Source organism: Juglans regia, chromosome 11 (assembly GCF_001411555.2).
Source record: "Juglans regia cultivar Chandler chromosome 11, Walnut 2.0, whole genome shotgun sequence".
NCBI classification, from domain to species: domain Eukaryota; kingdom Viridiplantae; phylum Streptophyta; class Magnoliopsida; order Fagales; family Juglandaceae; genus Juglans; species Juglans regia.
The window spans coordinates 23,901,150-23,913,040 of record NC_049911.1 but is presented as its reverse complement, the minus strand read 5'-3'; the positions used below and the strand labels follow the sequence as shown (position 1 = coordinate 23,913,040).

Here is an 11,891-nt window from a genome sequence, read left to right as displayed (position 1 = left end):
CTCACTACTATTCATAAAGAATTCAACTCATCTCAATTCAGCTCAATATCCAAACACAACCTAAATTTTCTGGATGAAGAAGAAGATTCCGTTTTTGCTATTTTTGGGATGAGAAATTAATACAAAGATTGCATGTAACCTTTATATAATGGACAAAAAAAAAAATGATATGTTTTAAAGGGTGAGCCCTATAAAGGCATCCAAAAACCATTTACCTTGTAATTCGTTATGTACATTACATATATAAAGAGAAAAAAAAAGGTCTTTATCATTGGGACAACATCAGCCAATTAAGTGGGAATGTCCTCCTGAAAAGAATATATCAAGAAGTACGACAGCTTCTTTGGGGGCAGATATTGTTTCCTTTCAATTGCTCAAGAGCAACTCATTTCAATTGCATATCTTGATCTTGTCCAATCACCTGAATTCTCTAACCCAATTGCTGGAAAATGTTAGAGATCAGCCAGTTGGAGCGACTGCGGACTCCACAAGTCCCTCTAGTAGTTCCTTTTGCTCCGTAGTAGCACAAGCCTGCAAGAAACAAGCATTTCAGTTGCAAAGGAAGTTATTACGGGTTTTTTTTTTTTTTTTTTATAATTAAAATAAATATATATATATATATAAAAAAAAAAGAGAAGCATTATGTCTGTGAAAAACAGTACCTGGACTGCAGTCTCGATATCACCATCAAGGAAAGAGGTGAGCTCAAAGTTCATCTTTAAGCGATGATCGGTAACCCTATTGTCCTAGTTAGTAGTTAGAAGAATGAAGAATCAGGAACTTCCTCAAAACCTTCCAAGTGTATCAACACCAAGATGGAAGAACTTTATAACTTTTCTCAGTAACAAACTTGTACTTCCTTAAGACAGCCAAACAAACTAACTCACTGATATATATATATATATATATATATATATTTTCCCTTTTAAAAAAAAGTTGTTTTATTTTTGCACAGTAGCCGGTATATAGTATAGCCTTATGGAATCGTATGTCTCCAAATTCTCATGAAACCCTATGTCTTAGTACTAAGGTCAAGGAAAGATGATATATGCAATGTTAAATACCTTGAAGTTGTATGTCCGAATCTTTTCTGCACGAGCACCTGTACCAACCTGCAGTTTCAAAACAAACATGAAACATACTTTAATCCAGTGCCTAAAAGCAGAATCTTAAACCGTGTAAGCTAGAAGTGATCCTCCAAAAATCAGAATTATGCAAAAGCACCATCAATAATTTATGGGCATACAAGTTACACTGATCAATCCATAACCTTTACTACCCAAAAATATTAAAAAAAAAAAAATCCATAACCTTGACATCAAAAGTTTGATAGTATGTATGCAATGGCAAGTGGGTAGGGATTAGCAAGAACACTGCTGATCCTCTTGCTATCTTGCTTAATTTGTATAAACAAATTTTCTGATTAAGATTTAATCACATAAAGCATATAAAATTGGAACTGCTAGATGCATACAGATCATGACTCGTTTTCTCTAGGAAGAGCCAAACTGAATCTTAAAGAGTTTTATTTGCTCAACAATTTGCAGTTTTTGAAAGTATTCTAGACAGGTATTGTTCCAAAAGTGGCAGGCAACAACCACCTTAAAAATAGACCAATGACTCTCAAACTTGAGCTCACTGATATCCAAACAAATGTAAACATATGAAACGTTACCCAGTTATATTAGATCTCCAGTTATCTAAGTGTTTCTTCAAGTGGTTAGCATAGAGTATAAACCATTCTGCATAGACTGCATGTAATCTCAAGTTAAAATGATCGAAAATGACACTGGTGCTGTCAAACTGTGAAGATTGAAAATATGCTAAACTAACTGTACCGCTGATTGTCATACTGAACTTCAAAGGGTGACTGACGTGCATTAGGTTGATAACACACCCAAACTACCCCCTAAAGAAAGTAACTAGAAATATGAGACACCCCAAGGAAGTGTTGTGACCACATATGTATCTCAAATATCCTCTAAGCTAAGATATACCTGTGATTTTCGTTGACTGCTTATCATCTCTTGCTGCTCTCTTACTTTTATCTCATACCTGTAGTAAGTTCAAGGATGATGATAAAATGTAGCAAGATAATTTAAACAAAGAGGGCAGTGGGGCGCAGAGGGCCAAACATGTAATTTTAAAGTGGAAATGAAATTATAAGTTCTGAATTGCATATAACAGACCAGACTACTAACATATAATTAATAAATAAGAAAATACTATAGAGGATCATCCTACCTACTAAAAAACACAAACAACATTGAACTAAAAATACTACTCTTGTTTAAATTATTTTCCCTTGAATAAAAACACCTCATAAAGGATTCAGATTTTTCCTTTTTTAATTGAAATGCTCTGACAAAAATGAAAACACCACAGGTTGATCTTCCAAAGTAATATCTTTGTTTGTCTGTTAGTATATATGGTCATGATAGAACAAGCAAAGATGACCCATGGTGAAATTGATGCTCACAGTTTAGCTCGCAATAGCTGAAAAGCTCGATCCTTGTTCCGGAGTTGAGTCCTTTCTTCAGTACAAAAGATGCGGATTCCAGTTGGTTTGTGGACAAGATCAACAGCTGTCTCCACCTTGTTGACATTCTGACCTGAGTGATGATCATGCATTGGAAGTGACCTAATGAGGATTTCTCATTTTTTCCCTCCATCGAATTAAGCATAAAAATGCAAATCACTTGATGAAAATTAACATTCACAATGTTTTCAGCTTTATACCTCCTGCACCCCCGGACCTTGCCGTTGTCAGTTCAATATCTTTGGGGTCGATTACAACCTCAACTTCATCTGCCTAAATCCAGATATAGCATAAATACAAAGAATATAGTTAAATAATGCCATAAAAAATAAACAACGCCATCGATGAAAGAAAATCAAAGATGAGACAAGCAGCATTAACATCACATCTACAAGAACAAGCGATTCTATAGCAGCCTTAGACTAAACTTTTCAAAAGCCTAGTCAGTAAATATGTATTTAGATATCAACATCAGGAGGCATTGTAAGAAGTTGACGGTCATTCTATGAAATCAGCAATTGCATGCAAAATGGATCTCCAAGCATACTTCCAAGCAGAAAACGTCTGCATCCCCCAGACTTGACTATAGAAAGTAGAAACCTCGTGGAACTTGATTATCTCTCACTGCTTCCTAATACATGATATCCTGATTCCTAGTTACAGCTAAAAATGTATTTTTTTCGGATAAGTAGTTACAGCTAGAAACGTTTTTTATGTAAATAGCCTTTTAGGCACCTGGATGTAACTGAGGCATGTGTCATTTATCTGCTAAATCCACTCTACCTCTGGCATTATGGCTACTGTAGCAGTAGAAGTATGCACACGACCCTGTGCTTCCGTCTGAGGAACACGTTGAACCCGATGAACACCAGACTCATACTTCAATTTGCTGTAGACACGATTCCCTTTGATCTCCATCACATATGTTTTAAATCCTCCCTTCTTTTCAGTCTTAATAATAAGAAAAAAATGCACAATTAAAAATTCTGTGAATCACATCAAAATGATAGGAAGCATAGTTCTGATGGAACGTTAGTAATACCTCAGAGCTTGATAAGGGAGTGTACTTCCAAGAATTTCGCTCACTGTACCTCTGATACATACGGACCTTCAGGAAAAAAAATTATAGGAGAATTAGGGTGCATTTCAGAAGAATCCACCACACTTGCTGCAATGATGTTTTTGGACATCCTAGGCCTTTCATTTGAGAAAGCAAACATGAAGAATGAAACGCAGTCCAGAAGCAACTAACTCACAAACTCAAATAAGAACCCAGTAAATGTGTCAAGAAACAAGTATATTCCTCGCATTCTGTAAGACAGACCATTAATCTGGTGTCAATGGTTCTACACAAAAAAACTCTAATTTCAAGGCCAACAACCTTTATGTGTCAATAGAATTATTTTTTATGTTTTGCAATGTTGTATACCAAAACAAATCCATGAAATGGAAGGACAAAAGAAGCATGTACCTACAAGATCACCAGCCCATAGTCCGGCCTCATCACCACCAGTACCTGCCCTTACTGCAAATGAAGGAAACACAAATTTTTAGAGTCAGAATGAAACCGAAGAAATTTGAGAATTAAGCAACATAGTTAAGCACACGAAATATGCAGAACACAGCTTGACTTTGACAAATGCTTGGGTGATGGATTATTTAACCTAAGTCGTGGCTGTTATCTAAGTGGAGAATATACCCAAGATCAGCATATCATTAATTTCATAATGTTAATTGCAAAATGCTAACTCAACTAGGATAATAATAATGGAAAAAGCTGCGCTTCGTTCGTCTCTGTTTATCTTAGCAGTTAAAATTTATTAGTCAAAATGAACACCTTCAATCGAATTTGATTGTTCAGGCAAAAGCTGCAATTCGTTCCTCTCTGTTTAATAGTTAAAATTTATTAGTCAAAACGAACATCTTCAACCGAATTTGATAGTTCAGTCCACTCTTCCATAAATGATGCTCCATTTTTTCACTAAACGCATACCTCTTCATAAATTATATTTGGTAAAAAGTTCAATGAGAGAAAAATTATTCAATGGCAGACTAGAGTGTTTACCTTCAAGCATTATATTTCTTGCATCCAGAGGATCAGTGGGTAGTAGAAGCACCTATCAATGTAAAGTGCAATTCAATGATTTGAGATTCCTAATTACCGGAAAATGAAACTAAAAGAAACGAATATGGACATACCAAAGTCAGATGAGAAAAAGAATACCATCATAACAAAAAAAAAAAAAAAAAGCAAGAAAAGGCATGTGGTATATCCTCTGAAGTCAAATGTCAGAATGCTTGCCAAATTAACAATTTAATAAGAGATCACATTTCAGATCAAGTTTATCAATGCCAATTTGATGAAGCTGCTTGAATTCATAATAGGTCAATCATCAGGTAAAACAACAAATTGAGCTAAAGGATTATTACACGAATAATATTTAAAAATAGAAGATGTTGAAACAACAGAGGAAGGACGTACAAGAATAAAAATAAAACAGAATGTGAATATGGAAAATACGAATTTCTGATAAAAAAAAAAAGAGGAAGACCTTAAGTTTCTCCTCAAGCTCTCTGAGTTGATTAGATAAAGAGTCAATTTCAGAAGCAATCATCTCTGCCATATCCTGATCACTGCCATCATCTTTTGCTAAAGCTGAAATGATAGATATGGGGAGGAAAGTAAATGACTGTCAACAAAAACCTTAAACTTTTATTAAAAAATTGCAAAAGAAAGAATGGGGAGTAAACCTTTCGTCTCTACTAATTGCTTCTCACAGTCCTTGAATCTCTTAAAGGTTGACACAACCTATAAGTCCAGACAAACAAATAATTATATCAGTGAAAACTGCACTGGCTACTACAGAGTTTACCAAGTAAAACTCAGCATGAGAAAGAGCAAAATGAAATGAAGTACCTCGTCCAGCTCGGACATAGATTGTGCCAGCTTTTGGTATTCACTGGGATTTGAGACAACATCAGGATCAGCCAACTTAACCTGAAATATTTATTGGGTATTTCAAATGTAGCTTGAAAAACTTAATAACTACCAAGATGGTGCCCTAATATGAGAATATACATAGTGGATATAAGAAACTAAGGCCTAGTTTGGTTTCACAAACCTTTCAAACCATCTCATCTCATCTCAATATCCAAACGCCATTCAAACACAACATTTTTCAATTTCAAATTTTCAACTACTCAAATTTTTCATCTAATCATTACAACTTTCCCAAACTTCCAAACAAAACACAAAAAATAATATTCTAACCCTCTTTTAACTTTATAATTTTTTTATTCAACTTTTTCTCTCTCAATCCCATAAAAATCTTAACTCAAACTATTTCACTACTATTTATAAATTATCTCACTACTATTCACAATTTTTTTGTCTCATCCCATTTCATATCTGTAACCCAACGAGGCCTAAGTTTTCATAGCTCAATCACCAAAAGCCTCAAATATCCCAATGGTCTGCACAGACAAATTGCTGAAAGAGTTTTATAGGAATATGTTAGTACAGGATATGATAACCGGGTTAACTACGAAGGGTCAACCCACCGCCAAAATTGAACAAAATTCTCTTGAATTGTATTTTCTAGTAAAATCAAGCCCAATGTTCAACCTTAGAATGCATGTCAATCCGATCTCCAACGTGGGAGCACTTCCAAACGACCACATATTTCTCTCAAATATCCCAGCATTTCACCAACAACTCACCATTAGGTTGTTATCCATTACTTCAATTAACCATAAACGATGCGTAGAAGGAATTTCCTTCCATAGGGAAATAACACATACCATTATTTATGGACCGGTCACAACAATAAGACAACCCTACCAGCTTCTCAGCTAAATTATCACATTTTCCTCCAACCTTCTCTGGTCAAATTGCCAAACTCTTACTTTTCTAAGGTTCAATCAAATATTTTTTTTCATAAGTAATGTAAGGTTCAATCAAATATTCATACGGCCATAACCCCAATATTTGCGAAACACTTCAATGTGCCCTCGCAAACGGTAAAACTCCACTCTAATCGAATTCCTCAACAGTCGGAAAATGCTATTCTAAATAATTCGATTTGAAAAGGCACGTCACCACATTTTCATGCCTTACACAATAACAACGGACTCATTCAATAAGTACAGTTTTCCTCGTAAACACACGAACAAACAGTGAGCGAAACAATTTATTCAGAAGTTATCATGGAATCCATCAAACATACCGATAACTCTTTCCAAGTATTCTCTGCAGATTTCAGTTTCGTTATCAGATATGGCTCCTGCATTTCACCAAATTAACAACGCGACATAAGCATGACATTCACAGAACCCTCACGCAGAATGTTTCTCCCGAAAAATACATTTCAAGGAAATTCATTCTCAGAGTGAAAAGAAAAAAAAAAATCAAAAATCAAAATCAAAACGTTTTCGGGTAAGGAATTGCACAGACCGCCATGCAAACGAATCTTCGAGCTCTGTGTATAGGCATAGGTCGAAGGCTGAGATTAACTCCCCAGGATTTCTCACATAAGCGAATCCGTTCTGGGAATCGATTCAAAGTTGCTAGAACTCGACTTGTTGAGCTCGTTGTTAAGCTATTCATGGCTGCGTTTTTTAGTAGAAAATTTTGTGAGGAGTAGAACGAATGCGAGCGGTTCGAGTCGAATAGTAAAGTTTCGAATCTAAAGTTGATTCTAAACCCCTCAGTTGGATAAGGTTTACGGCTGCCTTTGGCTTTGGATGGAAAATGTCCAGCTAAACTCTTCTTTTCAAGTTTTCCCCTTTCAATTTTTTTCACCTCACGAAAGCCTCTAACTATATTAGTATTGGATTCATCAAATAAATCTAATATTTAAAATTTAAGAATTTTAACTTTAAAATCCTAACATTAGATTTACGCTGAAATGTCAAGTTTTTAATTACAGTATATTTCTTTTTATCTTTAAATTTAAAGACTCACTATTCATATTCTATAACTATTATTTTATTTACTTAAATTATTGTTTCTCAATTTTAAGCTACAATATATTTAAGTTGAAAAATAATAATTTAAGTATCAAATTAAATTATTAATTAACATATAGTTAATTTAATTGTAAAATATGAAAAAAGTAAATTAAAAGTATTATTATTAACAAAATAATATTATATTATTATTTTGATGAATCTAATAGCTAATCCAATGTGAAGTTATAGATAAAGAGATTTTATATTTATGAAAAATATATACTTTTTATTAAATTTTAAAGATGAAAATGATAAATCTAATACTAATGCTCAGATAGGTACAATTTAGCAAAGGATTTAAAAGGAAAGAAAAAAAGAAAAAAACATTTCTAAACATAAAAACATTTACCGTGTAAAAGCTTTACAAAATTTTCAAAAATAAGAAAACCATCTTCTAAACAATGTCTTTTTAAAATAAAATAAAGTAAAATCATTAAAATAGGTGGTTCAGATCTCAAATACATTTAAATTTAGATGTGGTGATGAGGTGTTTTTCAAATTTTACTAGACTACTTAAATTAACAATCAATTAATCAAATAACAAGTGATAATCAACACATCAATTTTGATAATAAAGTGAAACTCATTTAACAAACGTTTTCAAAATATAATACCACGACTAAGATCTCGTTTGGTTATTAAGTTCAAATGAGATGAGATGAGATGAGATATTTTGAATAATAATAAAATTTTTGAGTTATGGTGAGATGAAATAATTTGTAAAAAAATATATAGTTGGATAGTGAGATGAGATGATATAATTTTAATTTTTTTTATATTTGATAAAAGGTGAGTCCCACTAATGATTGGAAATCATGTAATAATTATTAAGTAATAATTATGAATATATTAATAAAAAGTAATATTTATGAGTAATTAAAAAATCATGTATAAATAAATTTAAATCCCAAAATATATTTTGAAGTTGTTGGCCAAATTTACTATATAATCCCAAAAAATAAAATTTCTCTTTTAAAATATATTATTCTAATTATGACCTATTTATTTTTCTATAAATAGGAAATTTGAGATTTTTTATTCTAATTATAAATTGGAATATTATTCTAATTATAAATTATAATATTATTCTAATTATTACCTATTTATTTTTCTATATATAGGGAATTCGGAATTTTTTTATTGCAGTGGGGATGGGGTTGGTTTCAGCAGATGAGATCAGCAGATGTTTCAACGGGCAGACTGTAGTAATGAGATAAATTTGAAATGGGATTGAAAATAAAAAGGAGATCGACGGGTCACACCAAATGACAGTGCTTTTCATGCTTTTCAATATTTACTGTTGATATTAGGATTGTACAGAAACTGACACCACCGGCTGCCACCGACACGAACTGACTAGCCACGTCAGGAATTGGCCGGAATAGATGGAGAACCGGTCGGCGTGCGATGGCAATTTGAAAAAACCAACATTCAGCGATTCGGTCCTGATTTGAAGTTAGACCGGACCGTTGAACCGACTGATATAATAAAACCTTTTTTTTTTAATATACTCTTATCAAAACAATGTCGTTCCACTTAAGTTTAAGTGAAATGTCATCGTTTTGGTTAATAAGTATTACAACAGATATGTGTGCGATGGTCGTTTTATTAAGAACGTAAGAAAAAAAATAAGTTTGAAACGACGTCGTTTCAAGATGAGTCTTCTTCTTCTCGAATCCGATCTCTACAACTCTCTCTCTCTCTCTCTCTCTCTCTCTCTCTCTCTCTCTCTCAGTAGATAATCACGGGAGCCGACATTGACTGAGAACTGTCAGAGAATCACCTCAATCGATTTTCTCCTCTCCATCGATCGGTTACGGTCGGTGCCTCTCCCATTTTTCTAGACGTCGGTCGGTGTCGATTTTGCCCAAAAACCGCACCGATAACGTCGATTTTCACCCCTAGTTGATATGTCAAAGGTATTGGTTGAAAAGTTAAAAACTCATACATGAGACGAGTTTTGCGTTATGATTGTTTGGTTAGTTAGATAATATCATCCGTATAGTTGAGATGAGATACAGAATATCTGAACTAGCTAACCAAATCGGGCCTAAGTAACCACCTATGACTCACTATAGAAATTTAGTTCTTAACGACTAATTTAAAAACACTTACTATACCCTTCAAATAACTAAATCTAGTTTGCAACACCACGAATATCTCATTCGATCTCTACAATCTGTCAGTTTTGGACTACTAGCCTTTTTATAGTTTCACCACGAGGACCAACTTGATCTCTTCAATGGACTTCACATTACTTGAACACAAGCACAATATGATGAATGTCTGTTTGTCAAGAGAGAATCGATCTTAAATACTAAATGAGTCTTTTTCGAGTTTTCACTCCATAATATAATGAATACAATGGTTCTAGCCTCTCTCCATACCCTAGAACTCAATGTATATTATTCTATATACTTAGGGTTTAAGTAGATCCCTTGGAAAGTACAATCCCTAGTAAAAAAATATTTCTTGAGAATTCGCTTTAGCCAACTGTCGAGTGAGCTTTTTGTCCAGTTTTCTGCTTGTAACATTGTTAAGATGTCTTGACCCTATAAACGTTGGAATTTGAAAAATTTGAAACATTAATTTATAGATAATTGAGTTAAATTTCCAAAGCCACCAATATCATCTCAATCCAATGTGGGGATCAAAAGTTATATCTGATTTACTCTGGTTAGGTCATCATGCTTGCGAATTTGTAATCTTTGTACTTTTTATTCCAATTGCAACCTAAGCTCTATCCAGTATATTTACAACTCAATTAGACTAGTTTTGCCTTAAGAATACATGCCGACACATTATTTTTACACTAACATTCAGCAACTACTCCATGATGGTTTCAGCAAGTACTATTGCATGCATGATGGTTGCCACCATGCTGCAGTTTGAATGGGGGTTTCAAACCTTTCGAGTCCCCTAAAAATTCAATCCAACGCAAAGGTATCAAACCTTCGAGTCCCCTAAAAATTCAATCCAACGCAAAGTAAAAAGTTTCTAAATGCACATATCTTTGAAATACCCTAAAAGTTTCTAAAGACACAAAGGAATAATTTTTCAAATATATTGGTGAATCCTTCAAATCCTCTTAATTTTCTGTACAAGAAAAAGTAAAGATCGAATTTTTAACAAAGAGATTGTATAGTACCTCATCAAATACAATCACGTTGAAGAGTGGAGATAGAACACAACTTTTTAGGGAAAAGATGAAGAATCAAGACAAGAATATGAAATAAGCGAATATAACTTAATTGTCACATAGCCCGTTGATTTAATTTTAAATAACCAAATTCCTAAAATCATGAAATTTTCGAATCGATACATGAGAAAATCAATTGAAATTACTCAGATCCATCGAGAATTGGCCTGTGCGTGAGTAGTGAAATATTTTGAAGTATTTTATAAATAATAATAAAAAAATAATGATAGAATATTAAATAGTAATGAATAATAATAAAAAAAAATAAAATAAAATAAATAGTAATAAATTATTCTCAAAATAGATCAGTACCCAAACTGAGACTTTATGTTGATTCTCAAACCCTTTCTTATTTTCAACACCATATTTGTGGAATAGCATGACGGGGTATGAGATTGGTGGCTTTGAAGGTGGTGCGTTTGATTATTCATCAAGATTATTTAATGTAATCTAATCAAAAGCATATAAATTTAAATTAAATTAGGTTCTTAGGCAAAGCATTAGAACCGTCAATGTTGCCAAAATCATATCACCAAGAAAGCGATTGAAAAGGCTAGGCGCCGTATATAGCACAGAGATTATCCAAATGGTACCTTCCTATTGGCCGTCCCCAAACTTCATCCACATATAGAAAAAAGAACAAAGATAAAAAAGTGTAAAAGTCTTTGATTACACGTCAGCTTCCATGACTTTCTAATATTTGGTTCGATTAGACTTTAAAGTTTTAAATTGCTCCACAAAATTTTTCAAAATATAAAAAAAGGGAGCCATTGCTATAGCGAAGCATTATCTTTTTTTAGGAAAATGTGTAAAAGGTGGCATGCATGACACAGTAATCCTTGATTTAGGTATGGGATAATACGCGACACTATCTGTGAATTTAACATGAGCAAAATATGAAATTAGTAAATTTTAATTTGATTTTAACGGATTCGAATTAAAAAGATTCGATCGGTTAAGACACGATTTATTAATATATTAATAAGAAATTGTTTAATACAAAATTAACATGTTTTGACCTATTTAGATTTTATTTTAAAATTAAAATTTTATTATTCTTAAATTATAATATTGGTATTTTTAATATTTTATTATTATTAAAATTGTAATTTTAGATTTATACTCATATTTGTTATTATATAG

General features: G+C 32.9%; 1 protein-coding gene across 1 annotated transcript; it reads right to left on the bottom strand.

Annotated features, from left to right (window-relative positions):
• Nucleotides 1–116: 116 nt before the first annotated feature.
• Nucleotides 117–7,265, bottom strand: LOC109008243 (peptide chain release factor APG3, chloroplastic). The gene is made up of 15 exons (XM_018988260.2): nucleotides 6,993–7,265; nucleotides 6,766–6,822; nucleotides 5,457–5,537; nucleotides 5,291–5,348; nucleotides 5,092–5,195; nucleotides 4,605–4,656; nucleotides 4,015–4,064; nucleotides 3,582–3,647; nucleotides 3,323–3,490; nucleotides 2,740–2,812; nucleotides 2,480–2,612; nucleotides 1,998–2,055; nucleotides 1,065–1,112; nucleotides 663–746; nucleotides 117–531 (listed from the first exon to the last, which is right to left on the bottom strand). Exons 1-15 carry the CDS (start codon nucleotides 7,143–7,145, stop codon nucleotides 460–462), a joined length of 1,257 nt encoding a protein of 418 aa, XP_018843805.1. The 5' UTR covers nucleotides 7,146–7,265; the 3' UTR covers nucleotides 117–459.
• Nucleotides 7,266–11,891: the final 4,626 nt, after the last annotated feature.

Coding starts and splice junctions, on each gene's coding strand:
- LOC109008243 (XM_018988260.2), bottom strand. CDS start 7,145: ATGAATAGCTTAACAACGAGCTCAACAAGTCGAGTTCTAGCAACTTTG. Junction 6,823..6,992: donor GAAGATTCGTTTGCATGGCG/GTCTGTGCAATT, acceptor GGTGAAATGCAG/GAGCCATATCTGATAACGAA. Junction 5,349..5,456: donor CTATGTCCGAGCTGGACGAG/GTACTTCATTTC, acceptor CTGGACTTATAG/GTTGTGTCAACCTTTAAGAG.